The sequence below is a fragment of the Protopterus annectens genome, chromosome 12.part0 (genome assembly GCF_019279795.1).
Source record: "Protopterus annectens isolate FY-2018-M chromosome 12.part0, PAN1.0, whole genome shotgun sequence".
NCBI lineage: Eukaryota > Metazoa > Chordata > Ceratodontiformes > Protopteridae > Protopterus > Protopterus annectens.
The window spans coordinates 745,811,944-745,837,499 of NC_056746.1; the positions used below are offsets into that span (position 1 = coordinate 745,811,944).

The 25,556-nt window shown below is 44.1% G+C and overlaps 1 protein-coding gene across 1 annotated transcript in view; it reads left to right on the forward strand.

Annotated features, from left to right (window-relative positions):
• The window catches only part of XPO6 (exportin 6), a gene marked incomplete in the record, with an annotated part of 1,798,279 nt that overhangs the window by 312,899 nt on the left and 1,459,824 nt on the right, over nucleotides 1–25,556 (forward strand). The window contains 1 exon segment of the mRNA XM_044089811.1: nucleotides 24,269–24,466. Within this exon segment, the coding sequence (XP_043945746.1) occupies nucleotides 24,269–24,466 (198 nt within the window).

Below are 25,556 nucleotides of genomic sequence, written 5' to 3' on the forward strand. Positions count from 1 at the left end.
TTGAGATGTGCCACACAGGACTTTCTGACCACAGTGACAATGTGGTGGTCGAAGGAGAGGTTGGTGTTGACCTGTGTTCTGAGATCTCTTGTAACGCCTTCAGTGTTCATTGGGCTCTTATCGATGTGGTAATTAATGGGAACAGAGTTTTTCCCAAAGGGAATGATTATACATATTTTGGCATTAAGCTTAAGGCCATGGTTTCGACACCAGTCATTGGTCTCAGTGAGGCCTTTCTGTAGGATGTCTACATCCCTTGGAGTAGTCTTTGAACTTGGTCATCCAGAGTCCCTCCGTGTTGACCTGGACTTCTGAGAAGTAGATGCCAAACAAGAGAACCCAGGACCGATCCCTGTGGGACTCCACTCATGACTGGTCGGCAGTCTGACTTGGTGTACGCTAGTTTCACAGTGTGGGTTGTATTTGTGAGCCAGTTTGCAACCCAACTAGTGATATAGGGGTTGATGCCTAGTTTGGTGAGTTTATCAATAACTCCTGAGTGGGGAATAGTATCAAAGACCTTGGCCAGATTGAGGTAGGCTGTATGAACTTACCTTGCCCTCATCCACAGCTCTGGTGACTGACTCAGTCAACCAGGTTGAGCAGGCATGATCTACCTGTCACAAAACCAAATTGCGGTGGATCTAGAGTTTGGAGATTCCCTATATCCTTGTTAATTAGGTCCTTGATGCTCTCCAAAGCCTTGTATATCAGACTCCTTAGGCAAATGGGTTGATTATTCCCAGGGTCTGTAGTTGCTCCCCCTTTTATGTAGAGGGATGACCGTAGCAGTGTTCCATTCGGTAGGGACAACGCCTGAGGTGAGTCTGTAATTGAACAGGGCACACAGATGTGGCAGCTCACTTTGTAGTTCATGTAGAACACATCCAGGGATATTGTCTGGTCCCATGGAAGCTGTATTCTTGGCCTTGGACAATGCAGCTTTAACCTGTGCTGTGGTAATGCTGGGTCAGATGATTTAATGGAGGGCTGTTTAAACTGTATTTTTTACTTTTTCTTGTCTGAAGAAGTTCATTTTAATAAATATGGACGAAAGAGCTTACGTTTAAAATTTAGTGTCAGAGTCTTGATTTACCCTTCTGCTTTTTCCTAGTAATTGTATTGCTAGTTTTTGTGTGTGTGTGTGTGTGTGTGTGTGTGTGTGTGGGGGGGGGGGTTTACACTAAATTTCTTCCCATTTCACATTCGGGCTTCACTCCCAAAAATATAACTACTCGAGACGGACACCAACAGAACTTTGAGTTTCCTCACTGTCCATCTGTAGGAGACATGCAGTTGATTAGAGAAATCTTAGGTTAACTGGGACATTGGCTTTAAATGTTTCATTGGGAAGCTCCCCTTTTGCCTGTAAACGATCCAAGTCCCTCCCCTTTTGCCTGTAAACGATCCAAGTCCCTCAGAACTTTTTTTTGAAAATAGGGACTGTAGGTTTGTTAATAAAAACGTACTCTGAGTTGCATCCTGGCATGTACACCTGCGCTAAATGTGTGGTTTGCCAGTTCATCCATATTGGTGACTTAACGTTTTCAACCATATTAACTACAAAGTTGTTTTTACCTCTTGTTACTATTGTCATTCTAAGATGCAATTTTCAGCACATGCTCAAACTTCTATGTGGGAAAAACTAAACTAAAACTCCAGTCGCGTCAGAGCATTTGATTACGATCCGTTCAAAACAAGAGAATAATGCCTTTGCTAAAAACAGTTTTGCATGTAATTCTTTCACCCAATTTTTTTTGTTTTGGAACAAGCTGAGGACTTCTACAGAGACAGTGACTTTTACTTTACAGTTAAATGAACTTAAGTGGCAATTGTTTCTTCATGTAGAAGAGTCACTTGGACTGAATGGTTCACTTAGCATACAATGTTACAATTTTTTTATTGCTTTGCATGCATTCCCTGTTTGATTACACTGTATGTTTGTCCATCCCCTCGAACCTGACTGTTATTGACCCTCCCCCCTCTAACTTGTAAGAGGTTTTTTAAACCCTGGGAACCATCTTTAAATTTCTGTAAGCAGCAGCAGTACTTGATGTGAGCTCCCATGTAAGCACTCAAATTTGCTTTCTTTTAATTGTTTTTTGTTTTTATTTGGCAATGTAAACCTTTATTTTAGCTTTTTTTATTGCTATATTTGACAGTGTAAACATTTTTTAAACCATCAATGTTAAGTTGTCAATCTCGCCTTCATTCTTGCTTGATGGGTTCGGAGCTGATCCTCGGCTCCGACTCGGCACTTGCTTTAGCTCGAGAACTCCTTTTACCAGCTCGAGGCAGCCCCATATCCCATGATGCAAGGCAGTAAGTACCCAGATCTCGTTTGCCGCTTCGCTTGGGAGGTCTTCTCTTTACCAGCTCCTGGTAAGTAGTTCACATTTGTGATATTTCAAGCCCCTTTTAGTTTAAAACTAATTTTTTGATAGTTTAAATTTATTTCTACCCTTTTCTGACAGAAATCCCTGTCTCTTTTAATTTTTGTTAGTCAATTTTCCTATCCCATCCCCTGTTAGGGTGTGTGTGTTGGTGTTTTATACAAATACCTCTTGGTATTTTGTTTAATTTAATTTTGACTGGTGTGTCTGTGTGTGTTGTGTTTCGCACCATGTCTAAGGAGAGGGTTTCAGGTTTTAAGAAGTGTGACTGTGCTGTCAGAAGATGTCTCTGACAGACGGTCACACTTCTTGCCTGTATTGTTTGGGCCCTCTTCACCTGCAGGACTCCTGTGCTATTTGTCACTCCTTCAGCCAGAGAGTCCTGCAGGAGGAAACAAGTTGATTCTCAGGGGTCTTCTTAAGCCGGAGGGCTCTCCGGCTAAGTCGGCTCCACAAAAATCAACTAAAACTGCCAAGGCCCAGGCTTCTGTTTCTAAGCCTGCGGCCTCTGCTCCGACTCGGATTGAGTCGAGATCGGCTCCGGCTGGAGCCGATTCTGGATCCACAAAGCTTTCGGCGCCGATGGCTATCGGTGCCGAATCTGTTTTGACCACTTCGATGTCGGCTCTGACACCCATGTGGCACAGGCATCGGTGTCGGCTCCGATCGGCTCCGACACCGTATCTTTGGTGGCTGTATCGGCTCCGGCTGGCGCCCATACATCGAGACGTTCTGTCGGCTCCGAGAAGTCGGTGCCGACAGGATCTGTGGTATCTGCTCCGATGGCCCATTCCAGGAAGAGGTCGAGGTCTCCTTCCTTGGAACCGATACTTTCGGCTCCGGCTTCACCTCTTCTATCAGAACGGAGCCATTGGAGCCGATCTTCAAGGTCATCCAGGTTGTCAGATCATGACCTAGAGAGAGTGGTCAGTAGATTACTCAAGTCACAGGTACTGGCCCAAATGCTACACAGTCCGTCTCAGCAGACGACTGTTGGTCCACACCCCGTTACAGTTCCTCCTTCAACTCTACCCCAGAGCTTGGAGTTGGAGTCTTCGGGCATGGTTACTGCTACGGCTGGAGGACGGATACCCCCTTCTGTTCCTTCAGCCCCTACTCTTATCTCCTCTTCCTTAGAGGGATTCGGTGGACGGGCTTCCGTGGTCTCCTCCGAGGGGGTGAGTGGCATTGGACCCTTGTCCGTCCCCGCTCTTCCCCTTGGAGCCTCGGCCTTGGTGAGCTCGGCTCCGACATCTGCCTCGGAGACTTCCTTTTCGGTGGTTCCTGGAGTTCCTAGCTCTTCGGAGCGGGTTCTCTCGGACCTGCCTGGGAGGGGAGCATTCGAGGTGATGAAGAGTGTACTGGCCACTGGTATCAGTCAGCAGTCTGTTCCCGTAGCTCCTCCCTCTATGGTACCTGTTGACATCTCTGCCACTTCTCTTGCTACAGGACCCAGAGATCCTCCGCCTCAGGTTTCCCCATTGGGAATTTCCCTCTTCCGAGGATTCTCCTGATGTTTCGGGAGATCCTCCTAGGAAGAGGACTTCTAAGAGGAAGCATGTAGACTCCCCGAGTCTGTCACGCCGGATACTGACTTTGATGAGTCAGAGGGATCCCTAGATCCCCTCTGAGGATGTCTCCTTTTCAGACATCCTAGAACTTCTGAAACAGAGGGAAACTGGCCCACCAACAATCCCTCTGAGGATGAGTCAGTATACCTAGAGGCGTTTGGATCTCGGCCCTCCACCTCCTGGGTGTCTCCCCCTCTCGACCCCCTTATGCAGGTTATTGCACGAGGCGTGGGCAGCTCCTGACTCTGTAGAGCCAGTCCCTAGGAGGCCTTCTAGATATAACACTCCCCCTTTTGAGAGGCAATTCCTTACCAAGGGGGTCCCGGCTGATGCCATGGTGGTGGCTGCGGCCACCAAAAGGAACTTGCAGATCCTTCCGTGCCCGTCCATCCTCCTAATAAGGACTCTAGGACCATGGATAGGTGCAGTAAGCGGATGTTTTCCTCAGCGACCTTTGCTATGCGCTGCTGAATTACCTATGTCACTTCACCAGACTCCAAAGAGATATCCTCAAGGAGCTGGGAGAAGTAGTTCAGGATCCTACAGCTGCAGGGGCTCAAGAAAGATTGCTTCGCAGCTAGGAACCCTCAATTCCATTGCTAACTCCTCCATGCGGCTAATATCTTATGCTGTGGATGGAGAGTAGAGCCAGGCACAGGTGTGGCTCTTAGGCGCCAAGCCTGGATGCGGCTATGTGATTTTGCGGATCCTTTAAGGCGTCCTTCACAAATTCTCCCTTTGATGGGTCAGCTTTGTTTGGCCCTCAGGTGCAGGGAACCTGGACCAGGTGTGGGCAGGACGGCAAGACTCTTTCTGCTGTTGAGTCCGTTTTCCACCCCTTCTAGGCCTTATCCAAAAGGACAGAAGGGTGGAAAGATGTGGTTCCGTAAATCCCAAGGAGTCACGCCGGATTCACGTGGTCAGTTTACCCCTAGAGGCAGAGGGGTAACAACAACAGGCGCTCTAGAGGCAGAGGGGGTCCAAGAACCAGGGAAACAGAGAGCCTCTCTGATAAGCCCTTTCAGCATCCCTGAGGTGTTGCCCGGCTGTCCCTCCTTGGAGGCAGTCGGGGGAAGATTATCACTGTACCCAGAAGCCTGGCATTCCCTCACTCAAGACAGATGGGTACAGTCGATCATATCCAAGGGTTACATAATTCCTTTCGAGGAAAGTCCCTTCCCTCAAGTTCCCTTCCAGATGTACCACCCGGTCTAAGGGGCATTGCAGAATTAGAAATTGCAAAACTACTGCAAAAAAGGGCCATTCAGCCAGTTACAATAGACCATTCAGAGCCGGAATCTACTCAAGGTTCTTTTGGTCCCCAAAAGACGGGAGACTGGAGACCAATATTGGATCTCAGCAGACTCAACAAGTCTGTCAGGAAGACAAGATTCGAATGGTCACTCTTCAGTCAATTCTGCCCTTCTTACAGAAGGACAACTGGATGTGCTCAATAGATCTTCAGGATCGTACTATCACATCAAAATTCACAGACTCTCCAGGAGATTTCTCCGCTTCGGCTGGGGTCCAGTCACTTCCAGTTCAGAGCCCTGCCCTTTGGTCTCACTACAGCCCCAGAGTGTTCACCAAATGCATGGCAGTGGTCACGGCTCACCTGAGACGTCAAGGATTCCAGGTGTTTCCGTATCTCGACGACTGGCTCCTGTCAGCCACCACCAGGCATCAGCTTATACAAGCCAGGGATTACACAATAGACCTTTGTTCCCATTTGGGCATCTCAGTCAACTTCGAAAAGTGATCCTTATCGCCCTGCCAGACTATTGTCTTCATAGGCGCAGTCTTAAACACTGTTCAGATGTCAGCTACCCTTACAGAACAAAGAGTTTCAGACATTCAGACTCATGTCAGGATCATTCTGGCCAGCAAGAAAGTACAGGCCAGAATGGTTCTGAAGGTATTAGGTCTCATGGCTGCGGCCATTACTCTTCTTCCCCTGGCACGATTCTACATGCGCCTCCTTCAGTGGATGCTGTTCACTCAGTGGTCATACCAGCAACTCCCAATGCGTCACCAGATTCTGGTGACACAAACATGCAAAGAACATCTTGCTTGGTGGATCACATCGCCTCAGATTCACCAAGGCAGGTGCTTTGTACCTCCGTCCCCGATAGCCACTGTCACCACGGATGCCTCCCTGATCGGGTGGGGGGTCATTATCAGGGCAGGATGGTTCATGGGACGTGGCAACTAGAGTACCATCTGCACATAAATGTCCTGGAGATGAGAGCAGTGCTTTTAACGTTGCAAGCCCTCAACGACTTTCTTCCCGTAGGGACAATTGCAGTCCACACAGACAACATGTCTGTAGTCTGGTATATCAACAAACAGGGCGGAACCAAGTCCTACCCCTTGTGTCGAGAAGCGCTCAGACTATGGCAATGGGCGATCTCCTCTCATCGGTTTCTGGTAGCAACGCATATCCCTGGGAAAACCAACATTATAGCGGACAGATTGAGCAGAGCTATTCTCATGCCTCACGAGTGGTCTCTCAAGCAATCCATAGTGGAAGAGATTTTTCTGGAATGGGGTGGTCCATGTTGCGATCTTTTGCTACTCCCCAAAACAGCAAATGTCCAGACTTCTTCAGCCTCTTCCTCTATCAGGCCATCGCCCCAGAGACGCTCTGACCCAGGATTGGCCCCAGGGACTTCTTTATGCCTTCCCTCCATTTCCTCTGATCCCTCAGGTGATCCAGAAAGCTAGCGTTTTGAGAGCCAAATTGATTCTCATTGCCCCTTACTGGCCTCGACAAGTTTGGTTCCCGTTCCTCCATCATCACCTTTTGGTGCAGCCGTGGCATCTGGACCCAGTGCCAGATGTACTGATTCACCAATCCGGTCAGCTGCACCGGTCAATCCCTTCTCTCAACCTCACAGCATGGTTGCTCCACTTCCTTCTTTAGCCAGGCTTCCTTTGATCTCTAACCCAGTTAGAGATATCATAGTAGCTTCACTAAAATCCTCTACCAGGAGGATTTACACAAGCAAATGGAACCGTTTCTCTTATTGGGCTAAGGCCCAAAATATCGATCCTTTTACTGCCCCTGTTCAGGCAGTTCTGGACTTCTTAGCAGAGATTTTTCATGCAGGCTCCTCTTCTTCCACAGTCAGAGTTCAGTTGGCTGCTATTTCTAATTTTCATGTCGGGATAGCAGATCATAATATTATGTCCCATAGGCTCTGCAGGGCCTTCTTGAAAGGAATTTTCCTACTAAAGCCTCCAATCAGGAATCCTCCTCCTCAGTGGGATCTAAATTTAGTGCTGACATCTTTGATTCTTTCCCCCTTCGAGCCAGCTGTTTCTTGTTCCCTGAAATATCTTTCTTGGAAAACGTTATTCCTAGTGGCTATTACATCTGCCAGGAGGGTGTCTGAACTTCATGCTCTTTCGGTTCGACCCTATTTGATTTTTCACAAAGACAGAGTATCTTTGAGGACTAATCCATCCTTTTTACCTAAGGTCGCTTCAAAACACAATCTGAACCAATCCATTGATCTCCCTGTATTTTTTCCTAACTATTCAGATAGAGCTGAACAAAGCTACATTATCTTGGCGTCCACCGTCAGCTTAGATATTATTTGGACAGAACAAAAAATTTAGAAAATCTGATCAACTTTTTGTTTCCTATGCGGATAATAAAAGGCCTTCCTGTTTCTAAAGTGACTTTGTCCAGATGGCTTTCTTCGTCATCACTGAAATTTATACGATCAGGGAAAACAGCTGTGCTCAAAACCTAAAGCACATTCAACTAGGAGTTTAGCTACTTCTACAGCTTTTCAAGCTAGACTGCCTTTGGACACTATCTGTGCAGCGGCCACTTGGGCCACTCCTCACACTTTGTTTCCCATTACAAATTGGACTTGGCCTCCAGGGACAGAGCCAGTTTTGGCTCTACAGTCCTCAAGAGTTTGTTCCATTGAGCCACCCAGGATAGAGGTGCTAGGGGCCGGTCCCATCAAGCAAGAATGAAGGCGAGATTGACAACTTAACATTAAGTTATGTACCTACCATAGCGTTCCATGTTAGTTGTCTTCTCTGCCTTCTTTCTTCGCGACCCTCCTCCTTCCCCTGGCCTGGACAGACCTTGTATAAGAAACTATTATGCTAAAGACCATTCAGACATGGTCCTTTTTCCATCTGTAAGTTTCTTCTTCCTTTGGGAAGTATATTATGCTTGGTGTTATTGCCCTTTGTCAACAAACGAGATCTGGGTACTTACTGCCTTGCATCATGGGATATGGGGCTGCCTCGAGCTGGTAAAAGGAGTTCTCGAGCTAAAGCAGTGCCGGTCGGGAGCCGAGGATCGGCTCCGAACCCATCAAGCAAGAAAGAAGGCGAGAGAAGACAACTAACATGGAACGTTATGGTAGGTACATAACTTCTTATTTTATGTTATAGTAATAGTGACTGGAACTGTTTTGTTTTCTGTTTACTGCATGTAATTGATGTCCTTCAAGGATGCATCTGCAGTCATCACATATGGGTTGTCCTGCCTCAGGCAGCCCTTCGGTCGGCCGGATTCCAAAGTCTGGGTCCGGCCTCGGCTGATGTCGCCCTTTCCCCGACATCAGAACACCTGGGGTATAAAAGCATCAGCCGATGCCATCTTCCTCAGTCTTTCTTGCCGCGTGGTGCCCGAAGCAGAAGCAGTTAGCAAGTGCTGGTCGGCCAGCTCCTGTAATTCAGCAAACCGAAGACTTCAAAAGCCAAGTATCCCGTTGGGGACTCTTTCTTGCCTCAGCCGATGTCAGATAAAGTTAATAATTGTTTAACTTGTGGGAAACAAATACCTCATAAGGATTTCCACTCTTACTGCCTCCCCTGCTTAGGCCCAGACCACGACGTCTCGGCCTGTTCAGCCTGTGCTTCCTTCAACCGACGCACTCTTAGACGTCGGGTGGAGTTCGCAGAGGAGTTTTTTGGGGCTAGTTTTTCATACAAAATGCCGTCGGAGACCCCGACTTATCATTTAACTAAGAAACAGAAAGACAAGGACCGACACACGCGGGCCGTGGTTTCGGCTGAAACCACGGCTAGACCTACCGCGAGTGTCTCTATCTCGGCTGAAACAGAGTCCTTGGTACTTCCGAAACTGCTCAACCGACAACCTCGGCCCCGGAGGCCCCTGCCGAGTCGGTTATTGAATTTCCTTCAGAAACTGGTGTCTTGGAAACTTCCGACACCATTCCTCTAGACAAAACTACACCAACACGTGGTGCAGCCAGGCCACCTGCATCCATGTCCATAAAGGCATTCACCAGGGCTAAAGCTGTTTAACACACAAAAGCTATGCCTCCCAGGGTTATTCCTCAGGGACCCACTTCTAGTTCACAGATCCTAACTTTGGCAGAGGACCTTATTTCCTTAATCAGGGGCTCTCAACCCCCTCTAGACAAAAGGCCCAGGGTTGAGCCCTCTGATCCCCACTTCTCAGAGGAGGCCTCTGATGGCTCTGCTCACTCGGACTACCAGGAGGAGGCTTTTTTGGCCTATGAGAACTCTGATGCAGAGGAATCTATCCCCTCGGCCTCCCCTCCTGAAGAACTTTCCTTCGGGGAGACCCTTCACTCTGAGAGAGCATTTCAAATGGCAGGGCCAGGAATTCTCTGATTCCAGGAAAAGATTAAGAACCTTTCTACATTTACCTCAGCATAGACCTTTGGCTATTCCTCCTGTTTTGAATGTCATTGATGATGTGTACTCTGAGTCTAGTATAACCCCTGACACTCTTCCTCCGGCCCCTGTCAAACCCGATAGGTACTACAGGGTCCCGGACTCGCACAATTTTCTTTACAAGGCCCACTCTGCTGATCCAGAAACTATTTCCCAGGGCCCTAAAGGGGTTGCAGCTGCCACTACTAAAAACCCACTCCCCTCTGAAAAGGAGTCCAGGGCTTTAGAGAGATGGGGTAAAAGTGTATACTTCTGCTACTCTTTCTATGAGGGTATTAAATTGTCAATTTCATATGATACAGTACCAAGAGTATTTGTTAGATGAATTGCATAAGAAACTGTCTTCTGCACCCCTTTATCGCAAATCCCTTCAGGATCTAGTACATAACTCCCAGCAGGTTAGCAACCATTTCTTGCAGTGTGGTTATGATGCATTGGAAGCTTCATGTAGGTCAGCTATGACAGGTGCAGTCATACGTAGGCATGCTTGGCTGAAGGAACAATCTCTGCCAGACCATGTTAAAGCTAAGCTTCTGGATGCTCCACTGGAGAAGCAAAAGTTATTTGGTTCCACTGCTTAAGAGGTGTTAAAGAAATTTGAGGAAAAGGCAAAATCTGTACAAACAGTCAAAGATTTTCTACAAGTCCAACCACCAAGATTCAGCAGAAATTGGCCTACCAAGAATTGGTCCGTTCCGGACACAGAAAGATTTCAGAGAGGCAGGAACAGAGGCTCCTACAGTGGCCGTCAATGGCAGCCTCCCAACCAGAGAGGTAGTGCAGGACCTACAACTGCTGCACAAGGACAGACTCAATGACTTTGCTTTGACTCCGCCAACCAGAGCTCAGTTAGAAGCACCTTTGGGCAGAAAGCTTTCTTTATTCTCAAATTGGCACAGCATTACAAGGGACAAATGGTCACTGCAAATAATAGACAAAGGATACAGATTCCATTTTCACACATTGTCAAAAAGAAAAGGCATGCCAGACCTGCCACCAAATCAAAGGGCAGAGGCTTTGAGACAAATCTCCAACTTAATACAAATGAAAGCTATAGAAAAGGTTCCTCTTTCAGAACAAGGCCAAGGATTTTATTCCAGACTATTCCTTGTTCCAAGAAAAGAAAATCAATGGAGGCCTATTCTCGACTTGTCTGCACTGAATACTTACCTCATTGTGCCAAAATTCAAAATGCTGACTCTACACCAACTCCTTCCCATGCTGGGCAAGGGGTCTTGGCTGGTGACTCTAGACCTCAAGGAGGCATACCTGCATGTCCCTATCAGACAAAGTTGCAGAAGACACCTCAGATTTCTTGCAGGGTCAGAGCATTATCAATTCTCAGCATTGCCCTTTGGCTTATCTACTGCGCCCAGAGTATTCACGAAATGCCTGGCATCAGTAATTGCACACTGCAGACTTCAGGGGATTCAAATATACCCATATCTGGACGACTGCCTTATACAAGCGGACAGCCAACAAACTTTAATAAAGGACTTGAATTATGCCATCCACCTACTGCAGGCCTTGGGATATACAGTCAACATTCACAAATCAAGACTTGTTCCATCCCAAAGAATAACTTTTCTGGGTGCGGATCTAGACACAACCACCCAAATGGCCTTTTTCACAGAAGAAAAACAGACTACCGGATTACTTCAAGAATCTGACAAGACCAACTCAGCTGACTACAAGGAAAATCCTGCAGGCCCTGGGTTACATTGCATCTTGCATTCTTCTGATTCCACAAGCAAGGCTGCATATGAGAAAATTACAATGGTACCTAAGGAGTTTATGGGCTCAGCACAGTCACAGCTCAGAAACTTCGATCCCACTCATTCCATGCCTCCAAAAGGAATTTCTGTGGTGGGCTCAAGCCAGCCAGTCGAACAGGGGGCTGCCCTTCAGCAAGCCAAGAGCCAGCCAAACCATTACAACGGACGCTTCAGGCCACGGTTGGGGAGCACACATGGAGGGCAGATGTATTCAAGGACTTTGGTCACAAAAGGAGCTACGCATGCACATAAACCAAAAGGAAATGCTGGCAGTGATGCATGCAATCGAGGCCTTCAAACTCTTTCTGCATCAAGGCCACCTACTAATAAGGACAGACAACACCACAGTTATGTGGTACATAAACAAGCAAGGAGGCACCCATTCCTACCCTGTTTGCAGACTGGCAATGAATCTATGGGAACTTTCCTTGAAACTCAATATACAGCTGCAGTCCCAGTTTGTGCCAGGGAAAGACAATATACTGGCAGACAGTTTAAGCAGAAATATGATGGATGCACACGAATGGATGCTGCACCCAGACATCTTTCTACAGGTAACGCAATCATGGGGGAGGCCGGACATAGATCTGTTTGCCTCCCCCCAAAATCATCAACTGAAGAAATTCTGCTCAAGGACATACCACCCACAAGCATGGAAAGTGGACGCCCTCTCTTTCAGCTGGAGAACTCTAACAGTGTATGCATTTCCACCTGTACCATTAATGACCAAGGTTTTACTGAAGATCAGAACAGAGCAGCCAAAAGTGATTCTGATAGCTCTCGACTGGCCAAGACAGCACTGGTACCCACTGTTAAAGAGCATGTCATGTACCATGGCCTCTTCCTCTATGGCCACTTCTACTGACACAGCACAATTACAAAACTCTGCATTCCAACCTGAAATCCTTGCAACTAACAGCCTGGAAAATACCTTGACTCCTCCTCAGGATAAGCTATCCCAGAGAGTGAAAGATATTATTATGGAAGCTCGCCGGCCTTCCACAAGGAAGGCATATTCAGCAAAATGGAAAAGATTTCACATTTGGAACATCACAAAGGGCCTAGATGCGACAGTGATGAACATGGCACATATCCTGGAATATTTGGCAGAAATGTTCCACAGTGGTCTGTCTTACTCTTCCATAAAAATTCATGCTTCAGCAATTTCAGCAGAGTACAACACTGATCCACCTTTCTTCTCTCATCCTCTCCTAAGACAGTTTCGAAGAGGAATCAAAAACATCAATCCTCCAAGGAAACTACCTCTACCTGCTTGGGACCTTAACTTCGTGTTGGAGAAACTAACACTGCCTCCCTTTGAACCAGCAGCATCTGCAGAACTACAGTTCCTGTCTTGGAAGACTGCCTTCCTTCTGGCCATAACCTCAGCAAGAAGAGTATCTGAGTTACAGGCCCTAATGGCAGTACAGCCATTTCTTATTTTTCATCCGGACAGAGTTTCATTGAGAACCATTTACATTTATGCCAAAGGTGGTATCCAGGGTTTCATTAAACCAAGCTATTCACTTGCCTACCTTCTTTCCAAATCCACAAAACAAAGGAGAGAAACTTCTGCACACCCTGGACATGCACAGACAGTTGCGCTACTACTTGGACGGAACTAAAAGTTACAGAAAAACTGACCAGCTGTTGGTAGCATATGCTGCTGGTACACAAGGAAAAGCAATTTCCAAACAGACAATTTCAAAATGGATAGGGAATTGCATACGTTTTTGTTACTCCTTTCATGGAAAAACTGTGCCAGCTAACATTAAACCTCATTCCACGAGAGCCACAGCCACCTCCACAGCCTTCTTAAGAGGGGTGGCTACCAAGAACATTTTAGAAGCTGCTACATGGAGCTCCGTGCATACATTTGCCAAACATTACAATTTACCTTTATATTCCAGATCCAGAGCAGGCTTTGCTATGGCAGTCCTGCCAGGGTATTTTAGCTACACCATCCTTTTCATAGGTCCTCCACACCCAGATTGGCTATGGTATTCTACCCATATGTGATGAATGCAGATGCATCCTTGAAGGACATAGTACAGTTTTGTACCTACCATAAATGTAGATGTCCGATAGGTCTGCATCTGCAGTCAGGTTTACCCTCCCTCCTTCCCCTCTGTGGTATTTCTTGGGTACTTACCCCTCTTATAGCTAGCTGGGGGGATCTATTATGGTGTATTTGTTTTTATATTACTGTGCATGTTTGGATTTTTAAATGCATCTCTACAAATTTAGCCTTCCTTAGAGGGCACCTGGCGTCTGGGGCAAGAAAAACTGAGGAAGATGGCGTCGGCTGATGCTTTTATACCCCAGGCGTTCTGACGTCAGGGAAAGTGCGACATCAACCGACGCCGGACCCAGACTTTGGAATCTGGCCGACCGAAGGGCTGCCTGAGGCAGGACAACCCATATGTGATGACTGCAGATGCATACCTATTGGACATCTACATTTTTGGTAGGTACAAAACTGTACTTTTCACTTACTACAGCTTTATTTTAAGTGCATATTATCCTTGTCACAGATATTAATTTTTGCTGGCATTTTGTGGCTGGAACTGTTTTACTGTGTACTGCATGTTATTGTTTTATCCATTACTTTTCTACTTAAATGAATATTATCCTTGTCATATATATTGTTAATGTTCTGCTGGCATTCAGTTAGATCTCTGAGGTCTAACACGGTCAGCGGCTGCAAGTGGGTTTTAAACTGAACCCATGTATTCCCTTGTATTGCTTTTGTTCTCTGCTCCTGTTTAGACAGGGCTTTATGTATGAACCACATTACTTTGCTGCATGTGGTTTTACAGTTATTGCTTCTATTTTTAGTCTGCAGTCCATTTATGTATTTTAGCTGTTTTTGTATGAACTAGCATTATTTTCAGTGTTCATCTGCAATCTGTCTACTGATTGTAGCTGAGGTATAACTGAACTATTATTAGAATGTTATTGCCAAGTAATTCTGATGCCTAGTGTTTGCTATACACCCTGAAAGTCATTGATATTAGGTTTGTTTCACTGAAGTTGCCTAACTCCGTTACTACAATTTCTTCCTTATCTATTTTCCTTTAGTGTCTGTACATCGCAACTACATAGTGGGTCTGGTTTGTTCCCCTCCCCATACTTGAGAGCACAGACACTCCAAAACTTAAACTTCAGTAAACTTGACTGCTAGTTGATCACCTCCACAACCTCTTTCTGCTTCTGTCCAGGTGCTTACAACTATTTTCAGCTACACACCATGGAATTTTGTCCTTCAATCCTTTCAGTAGCACTAGCTATTGCTTTAAGCAAACGACCATTTGTAGTGCCATTGGTTGAGCTCTGCATCAGTACTGGCAGCTGCACTGTACCCCCCCCCCCCCATGGCTTCCAAGTTATTCTTACCTTTTTTTATTTCCTCCCCTACCATAGTGTTTAAATTAGGCTGCATGCAAACTTATTTTAACTCCCCCTCCCCATTTTGTTACTCTACTAGATAGACATTTAACAAGGAAGGAGTGTATCTCCCTAGTCTAAATTCTCCTGAATTTTGCCTGCTTCTTTTGACTTTAGTATTTCTCCTAATTTCTGCCTGTTCCTTTTGACTGTAGGACTTTCTTATATTTTACTTACCTATCCTCCTGTTCCCAGGTCTCTGATTGCTTTTGTAGACTTGTTTTATTGCTTTGTCTGGATACTCTGCCCTTCCTCTCTCCTGATTTCCATCTATGTTCTTTACCCTTGAATAACATCCAGTTTATCTACTTCCTGTGCTTCCCACCACTGGTTATTCTTTCCCTAGCCTGGTCTCCTCCTCTACCCTATCCTGCTGTGCTGTTATACCTTCCTATACCTCAGATTTTCTCCCTCTGCCTTAAATCCATTCTCTTCTGCCTCTCTATCCTGGCTCACCTCCATAGCTCCCCAATTGTTTCCTTAGGGAATCTTGTCACTTGTAGTCGCTCACTGTGGGTGACTACCCGCTCTGTTCGCCCTCTCTACGCTCGGGCTCACTTTGCTCACCTCCCACCGCCATTCCCACCCACCCCCATATCATTTCTTTTATACCGAACCACTTGTCACCTCCTCCCCTTCCTCCCCAACACTGCACCTCACTTCCTGCCTCTATCAGAAAATCCCTCTCACCTCTCCCTTTCCTATTACAACTCCAATCAGACACCGCTACAAATATCACCCTTGTATACATCTCACCTTTTCTTAAACTAATTAACATGTACTGCACACACCCAACCCAACTACTAAAAACATCCATCTACACACTAATAGTCTTCAACCTACTACTCCTTTCCAATCTGTCCTCCTATCACAGTCAACTTGATAACCATACCCCATCCCCATGGCAAACAGATTCCACAGCTAATCTCATTAAACTAAAAAAAAACTTCCCTATATCACCATCCGACCTTATCACACCCTAGTTTTTCCCTTACTCATGCAACAAACCAACCATAAAAAATAACCCTCTCTCTTCACAAAAACTAAAATAATATACAAAGTTACCAAACTCTGTCTGCACCTACTCCAAAAACCCACTTGCAGTGGAGATGTCCACCCCAATCCAGGATCCAAAACGCTAGTCATCCCTAACTCAAATCAGCTAAATCCCCTATACCACAGACCATCTGCATGTTTCTGCTTCCTAAACATTAATGCTAGAAGCATACTTAAGAAAATCCAGGACATACATGCCCTATTGGCACTAATCAAAACCAGATGTTGTGTTAACTGAAACATCATGACAATGAGATTACCACCCCTGGCTACAATATTGTCCACAAAGACAGAGTAGAGAAAAAGGGAGGTGGTGTTGCAATAATATTCCAAAACCACCTCACCATAGAACAACTAGATTACAACACCCAAGATGTCATAGATGTGGAACTAATCCTTGCCAGATTTAACTAATCCTTAGCCTGACTAGCTTAGTCTGCAAAGCTATGGGAAGGATCATTATGGACCTCGTAAATAAAGATATTGTGGACCTACAGACACTGGATCCTACCCAGTTCGGCTTTAAGGGCAGATCCTGCCTCTTAAACTTGGTCGATTTCTTTGAAACAGTCACCAAGGCCATTGACAAGGGGAAGGTGGTCCACACAGCCTACCTGGACCTCGCAAAAGCCTTCGATACAATACCCCACTCGGGCATTATAGTAAGCTCACCAGCTTAAATATAAACCCCCTGTGTCACTAGATGGGTTGCAAACTGGCTCAAGGACAGAACTCACATGGTTAAAATTGCTGGAGCCATGTCAGACTCAAAACCAGTTACAAGTGGTGTCCCACAAGGCTCAGTCCTGGGACCTCTTGTTCAGTATATATTTCTTGGAGGTACAGGCAAACACGGAAGGACTGTGGCTGACAAGTTCACAGATGACTGCAAACTGGGCACCATAATCAACTTTCTCCAGCCGACACAAGCATCCTCCAAAAGGGCCTCATAGAAACAGACAACTGGTGCCAGAGCCATGGCCTCAATCTAAACGCCAAAACGTGTATAGTCATCCCCTTTGGCAAAAACAAAGTGCCCACAAATTACCACATAGGTGGTAATCCATTAAGTACAGAAGTAGTAATTAGGGACCTGGGGACCCAAGTTGATAGCAATCTCTCATTTGACAACCACGTGGCCAAAGTGGTTAGAAAAACATTTTATATAGCCCACTTAATCATGAAGGGATTCCCATCTAGATCAGGGTAAGTCATCGTGCCTCTTTACTCATCCCTCATCAGGCCCATAATTGAGTACAATGCCCCTTTTGGGATGTATTTTACCAGACACCTGCAGCAACTGGAAAGACCCCAAAAGTACCTCACCAAGAGGATCAAAGGGCTCAAACAGATGCCATATGCTGCCCGGTTAAAGAAACTCAAGCTGTACTCAGTGGCATACCACCTGCTCAGAGGCGATCTGTGCCTGACGTATAAAGCCATGTCCAACCCGTTATTAATGGACATGCTGCACCTCAGAAAATCCAAATCCCATCGAGCTACGCGCTCGAGAGACTTAAACCTCAGTACTGAAATAAATAGGACATGCTGGAGGGACAGATTCATAACCCAGAGGCTCCCTTCACTCTGGAATAAAATCCCAGTCCAGGTTAGGCAGAGTCCCTCATTTCCTCTCCAAGAGGAATCTTGAGTGGATGGGAGATCGTAGGTTTACCCCGGGTATCACTTCTGTGTCACTGTTAGAGGCACAGTATACTAACCTCGAAAAAGGGCATAGCAAAATTAATTTAAAATGGGTGGCGAAAGCCAAACACACTCTTGCTAGGCTTATAAATGCCCTAGTATGAACCTATGAACCTATTAAAAATGAACTCCAATAAACACAGTTATTGCAGGTGGCTACATCCCGCCAGCAATAATATCACTCAAATGGAAAACCTCCTTAATTGGATGTCCAACTCCATTCCACATGAAACCATACTGTTAGGAGACTTTAATATTGACTGGCTCAACTGCTTCAGCCATAATCTCACTGCCTTTATAAACCTCCACAGGTTTACCCAAACTATAACCACCCCCACTAGAATTGAAAAAACGTCCAATCACCAGTCCATCTTGGACTGGATCCTGGTATCTGACCCCCATCTTACCCAGCAGTCTGGCTGTCTTCCAGATACCCTAAGTGACCATCATCCTACCCAATTAGGAACAAATCCCAAACTATCAACCAACCTATCCTCAGTAGTTTGTAACAAAATCACATTCATACCTACTGACTTCATCAATGCACTAAACTGCAACTGGGCTCCCCTAAATCAGTTATCTCTAGACAGAGTTGAATACTTCAACACAACCTTCCTAAAATTCCTGGACCAATATGCACCCTCCCAAATCATTAGAATAAAAACTAATTATGCCCCATGGCTAACAAATCCCACTAAAACTATAATGAAAGAAAGGGACATCACCTGGTCTCAATATCAAAAAAACAAAACCACTACCTTAAGACAAAAAATTACCTACAGCTCCAGAACAAAACCAAAAAACATATCAAACTAGATAAATGTAACTACCATCAAAACCTACAAGAAAAATATGCTCATAACCCCAAAAAATTCTGGAACACATTGTATACTGCACCCAGGAAAGTCCACTACACCAACCCTTGTGCTACCAAAATAATCATGAAAACATACCCATACAATTTAATAAATTCTTCATTGAAACAGTCCAGACCCTTGCCAGTGCCCAAAATAATAGTACGACCCACACCATACCATTAACGACCACAACCCACCCCAATACACAAAACTGTACTCACAGTTTTCAACTTCAGAGTGACCACCAAGGCAATTTCTAAACTCCTTAAACTTAAATCAGCCACTCTAGCAGCAGATAAGCTACCAGCAGACTTCCTTTAAATATCAGCTGACACTATAGCCTATCCAGTCTCCATTCTCAGTAATAGATCTGTCAGAATGCAAAGTACCAGCCTCTTTGAAAACCTCCCATGTCATCCCACTGCACAAAGGAGGTAACTCCTTAGAACTTGCCAACTATCGCTCTATAGCTGTCTTACCACTGTTGTCCAAAATATTAGAAAGAGTAGTTCATACTCAACTTATGCAATACCTCCAGAATAACAGCCTGCTCTCCATATCCCAGCATGGCTTTAGACCTTCCCACAGCACCACAACAGCATTATTATTTTGCCAATGTAGTTAACCACCACAGAAACAAGGGTCTATTTACTTCTTCCATATTCTTACTTATCAAAAGCCTTTGACATGGTAAACCACAGCATGCTTCTTGCATCTCTATCTACCCTAAATCAAAGTCCCTCCTCTGTATCATGGTTTAACAGCTATTTGTCAGATTGACAGCAAGCTGTCCTATGGCAAGACCAATTGTCCCCCCTGCTACCAGTAACTATAGGAGTCCCTCAAGGGTCTATCCTCGGCCCTCTGTTTTCCCTATTTACTAACAAGATATCTTTATCCTTACCAACTGCCTCAGTAGTACAATATGCTGACTACACCACCATTATATATGCCGCCCCCACCCTAAGTGAACTTCAAACCCTAACCCAAAACACCTTCACCCTAGCCGAAACCTGGTTCACTGACATCAAACTTCTTAACCCCCAAAAAACAAATTCTCTTTGGCCCAGGTAGATCTCCTCTCCTGAGCAACAACTTTATCATCAACTACAAAGAAAACATTCAAATTAGTCCAACCTCATACACTAAACTGCTAGGCATATAGAGATGGACAATAACCTGAAATTCGATATCCACATAGCACAAACCATCAAGAAAGTTAATAAAAAGCTATTCCTCCTCTACAGGAACACAGTTTGACTAAACATACCAAAGTCACCATTGCTAGGACTCATCTCCTATCCACCGTTCTCTACGCCTCTCCCATATTGATTAATCTACGCCAAACCGAACTAAATAAAATGGAATCTTGCTATAAAATTGCCAGGTGTGCGTCTTATGCTTCTTGCAGGTCCCACCACTGTCTCCCTAAAACAGCTTAACTGGCTGGCTTGAGTTGCCTCATATACTCATGCTCAATCAACTCTATAGCTCACAAGCTCTACTACCTCCCAGAGTTAACCCCAGCACTTCAGCATTTAATACAGCCCCACATTCCCACTAGAGCCCTACGATCTAACAGCCAGAATCTAATAACTGACATCCAACATAAAAACAATGCTGGTAAATCACTTTGCCATCACCATTGCCAAAACCTGGAACACACTACCAATCCGTATAACTTCTAGCACCTCCTTCAGTCATTTCAAAAAACTCCTTAAAACCCACTACTTGACTAACTGGCTATGCTCATGTTACACTCCAGGTTAAATCTAATTGTCATACGTTTAGAGAAGTATAAACAGATTGGTCCTAAAAAGCTTGTAAACCCAGATACTGGTTAAAAAAAAAACTTTAAGTTTTTGACTGTACCTCATTGACTGTCTACTTTCAATGTCTAACCTATTGTGTATTAAAATCAATTATGTTCTGTATTTTGTTCTCATGTACTGCATTCTATTGTACTGTGGGACTTTTCTCCAGGGGACTCTGCTGTAAATGGACTTGTGTCCAGTCGTTATTTCCCGGTAAGCAAATGTAAATAAGTAAATAAATGTGCTCTAAGGTGGTTCTCTTAAGTAACCCTTGTTAAGTGTTACTTTTTAATTACTGGCTACTGCTTTTTTGACCTCAGTCAGTTCTATTTGTAAAAAAAAAAAAAAAAAAAAACTGGTATTGCTAATTTCCATGATTTAAATACTCTTGCCTTGTATTGCGTTAAGTGCCTTGCTACTATATTTTTGTCTCTTTAATGGCATACGTTTCATTTTGTCTACATTCTGATGAAATTCTTTTGACCAGTAAATGAAAGCGCTCAAAACCCGTTTGACTTCTGTGTATTTTCCTTTTGCCTTTGAAATGTGCTATGTACATAATATGCACTTAGCTTTGCTTGCAACCATTGTAAATTAATACTATTTTGAATGAAACTGACATGTTCAAGACCTTTCTTTAACCATTGTCTTGAAGCACATTCAGCTGCATTAAGTAAAGGTCTTTTGAAACTTTCTCCTGTTGGTGTGTAGTGATTTCTGTAGTGAGGTGATTTCAAGTAGCAGGTCCAGGCCTAGATAGGTCTTTCCCAAACAATTGATTTGAATGGGGGTCTGAATAGCATTGGGTTATTTTGACTGCTTCTCTGAGTAGATTTGTTCTCCGAGTGGGATAACACATGTCAATAGACAACAGCCATGTTTAGCAATTTTGAGGAAGAGTGTAACAAGTACGAGATTCCCTTTAAGTTACTGGCGGGCAAGTAATTCCCTTCTGGATGTCGCAGCGGTGTTCGTGATGCTCTGCTAATTAAGCAAATCTAGAAATGTAGCCTGACTGTAGTCCATACTAGAGTGTTGTAGTCCGGCAGTGTCCCCTCCCCCCACCTGTGCAAGTAGTGATGAATGGTTCACACACACACACACACACACACACACACACACACACACACACACACACACACACACACACACACACACACTGTGTGAGTATGGTGATGTCTGATGCACAGTGTGGCTGGTCAGTGCCAAGAGTATTGCCTTGTGGTATTGCATGCATTTTTTTATTCTGTTTGTATCTTGGTCCATAGTTGTGGACTAAATACCTCCTCTTTTACTGTTGTAATGTACTGTGGGTTCTACCTCACCTTTTCTGTGATTTCATCTTCTCCTGACTCCCCACCCTACTCCTTTGCTGCTGCTTTGACTTGGATAGCAAGTCCTGCCATGATGATCACATTTTGGTACATTTGTTTGTACAGTACCATGTTGTTGATCGTCAAGCATACAGCAGCTGCCTTAGTGCATGTGCCCCACTGTCTTGCAGTGCCCCTCCTAAGATGTATTGACATGGAAAACATCCTTTCAGTAGAATAGATGCTTTGTTTTGGGGTTTTGTATTGTAGGAATCTTCTTGCTTTGTTCTGAGGTTTGTGTATTGGGGTCATCAGCTATACCACTTTGGCATATCCCGCAACTTTATTGTATATGGCCTGCTCCCAGCATGTGTGCCATATGTATAGACTTGTTTCGTATGTCTGTGTGCCTTGTTAGCAGGTGACCCTGGGGTTGGAATCCTGATAGAGGACTATTTGTATGTCATTCATGTGCCAGATATGCATATTGTGTGAACTGCTGGGTGGAGCATAAGGTGCATGTCCTTGGTGTTAAGTCCACTTGGCAGTTCAGGGGGTGTTCTTTCTGCTGAACTATTGCTAATACTTTGGGTGCTTTCTTGATAGCAAAATGGGTGCAACCTGCGACTCCCAGGATCACAGGTAATGGGCTTTATTGGTATTGGGGAAGCCAAATATACTCTGTTTTCAAATAATGTAAAAAAAAAAAAAAAAAAAAAAAAAAAAAGTGTGTGTGTGGGGGGGGGGTCGTTGTATTCTTAATGCTGATTGGCTTTGATATTCCTAACTTGTCTATGTAACAAAGATGGTTAATGCTGAAATTCTTGTATATCTGCAGAAATGGGCATACCTTTCATATCACATTTGTCTTGTGGGGAAGTTATTCTTTAATAGGGATAGAGCACTGATCCCATTGGGCCCATTTCAGTATCAGCTGGGGGAACTGTCACATGACATTATATACATATTGAATGATAGAATATATACATATATTTACAAAATGAATATCATAGTTGGTTTGAGGGGAATAAAGGCACTAGATAAATGAAATGACGTAAAAAAGTAAGTGAAAAACAATATATTATATGTAGAATTGAAATCTGTTTGCAAAAGGATGCACAATCAAAAGTAGTCAGAGCAAAGTGTGTAGATGGAAGAAGGAAATGAAGAGGTTGTTATATGGCTGACTTTTCTAGAGTCTTGAAATGTGCTTTTATTTGTGAATGGAAAGTGGGGCAAGAGGGAATTACCTATGAGGAGAGATTCCCACAGTTTGGGACAGAGTGAGAAAATGTGTTGTGTGCAGTGAAGCTTAGTTTAGTTCAGCAAGGTCTCTTAGTGTCCTTGTCTGTTTGGAAGAGGTCCATATTCTGCTTGTTTTTTTAGGTTGGCACTGTGTGTAGCCCCTCTTTAATGCAAATGCTAATGATGTGCAACATTAACAGTGACTCCTAACAGCATGTTGCTGTGTTACTGCTGTTTCATTGCTAGCTAGGGTTGTCATCGTGCATGCCATAAAGCTTGGCATTGAGAATGACTAAACATGGAAGGCACTGCCTTTTTTCTTTCTGAATTGGTCTGCCATGTTGGATTTCTCGGTCCTTATACTTTTTGCGTCATTTGCATGTGATTTCTTATTTCTTGTCTTCCTGCTCTCTCTAGCATGCTGTGAACATACCTCTCATTTGAACAGAAGTTTGCAGTATGTCTGGATTTTTGGTCTGTTAAAGTATGTGGTTTTCTGGCAAATCATTGAGAACTGAAGTCAATAAATGCCAGACATGTGAGTTTCATACTTACATCACTTAAATGCATGCAGATGCAAAACCTGTAATACTGAGTTTATAAGAGTAACATTTAAAATCTGCCCCTGATTTTGTGCCTTTGTCCTACTATTATTTGGCCTTGTCTAGAATTCTTGCACTAAGCAGTTGAGCAATTGGCAGTGCCTACTATGCTTTTTTGACCATTATGCTGTTGAGCGGTCATAGTTGCCCACACTTTGCTCATGGCTGATGTCACCACTAATTTTATACTGTGTATAGTGCTGTGAATCCTATCCTTTGACTTTCGCTTATTCTGTTCTTCCACTCGCATTGAATTTTGTTGCTGAACTGCAAAAGTATACAAATTTCATTTACATGAAGGGTGATGGGTGACTTCTGCAAAAGCTATCTTGGGGAGCTTTTTTGTAGGAACTTGCTTGTCTTATTTCCCTTGCTGATACCTGTTGCTGTTAGCAATGATGTGTAAAATGTTTATTTTGTTTTATTTAAATTTATGTATTTAACATTTGTTGACTGGGAGTCCAACTAGGTTAGCACCTGTTTTCAGTGGAGGGAGATGGAGAAACGCTCCAGATGCATGTCTTTTGAATGTGGGAGGAAACAGGAGCACCCGGAGGAATCCCACGTGAACCCAGGGAGGGCATGCAGACTCCACACAGAAGACACCCCAGCCAAGAATCGAACTGGAGAACCTCTTGCTGTGAGGTGACAACGTTAACTGCTGCACAACTGCACCACCCAAGATGCTATGCGAACTGAAATTTGTTAAATGTAAGTTAACTTTAAACAGTTGTATGCAGTTTTCAGAAAAAAAACAGCCCCGATGGACTTCTAATAGTGTTTCTTTTCCTTCATAGAATCTTATCAACAAAATGTGGCTTGGGGTCCCTTCTCAGGATAAGATGGAAATTCGAAGCTGCTTGCCTAAACTTCTGCTAACACAGCACAAAAGCTTGCCAAACTTCATCAGGAATAAGCTGTGCAAAGTCATTGTTGACATTGGCAGGCAGGATTGGCCTATGTTCTACCATGACTTCTTCACGAACACTTTGCAGGTAGGAAGCTTTTCATGGGCTAAGTCATCTGAATATTTGTTCTCCTGTTTGATTTTTTTTTAATCTTTGCAGATTTTTACAGTCTGTTTCATTACATGCAAGTGAAATTTGGAGATTACTCTTAGTCTTATGAGAAGTGTTGAGGGTTTAGGATGCTGCAAAAATGATTAATACAACTGATAGGAATTTATTTGATGCAAAGCATTTTTTTTTAAACACTGCATCTTAAGTCATCAACTAGGCAAAAGCAAGGTTTGTAATTATGTCCATGGTATCTTGAATTCAAGTAGTAATGGCTTGTGCAAAGACCTCTGCAGTGTAGTACCTTTCTTGAGCTTGGGTTCTCTGTCATTTCATATTCTATGCACCTAATTGTTAGCACATTGTTTGGTAATGGGGCAGCATATTTCCTCTGGCACGTAGCATTGGCTTATCTATGGGACTTGCATGAACCTGTAGGCAAAATAGCAGATTTTTTCAAATTTACTTGTAAGGGAGACCATGATTTCCTTGCTGCCTTATTTTTGCAAGAGTCGTCTTGGATGATTAATAGGGGCACCAGTATTGTACAGTGTAAAGAAATCATTTAATGTTACACACTGTCATCTTTGTCTCTGAAAGTTTGATGTTAATAAAAGTGCATATTATTTAAATCAAAGATATTTATAATTTATGGCCTTTAACTTCATTACAGACTACATTCCTCCGCTTTTATGATACAAGTGTAAACCTTTATCCCTTGGTATATTCACACATGTCATAGGCTTGTTTCATTTAATTTTCAGCTTGGTTCTGTAATCTAAATTGATACTATGCAATGATGAAGGCCTTCTGTCAGATAAATTGATATGGACAATGCGAATCTAATTGAGTATGAACATGTAGGTGAAGGTCCAGAGTTGAACACCTTTTACTGACTGACCTTTTTTTTAAATTGAAGCAGTGGTGGGGACTCTTTATTCCATAAGTAGGGCCCTCTTTTGTAGAAAAGGGAGTAAAAGTCCTGTACATGCAGGATCCACCAAGAAAGACTCCGAGAAACATAAACACTACAGATGACCCTTTTTTTAAGGTTTCGTTAGAGGTGATG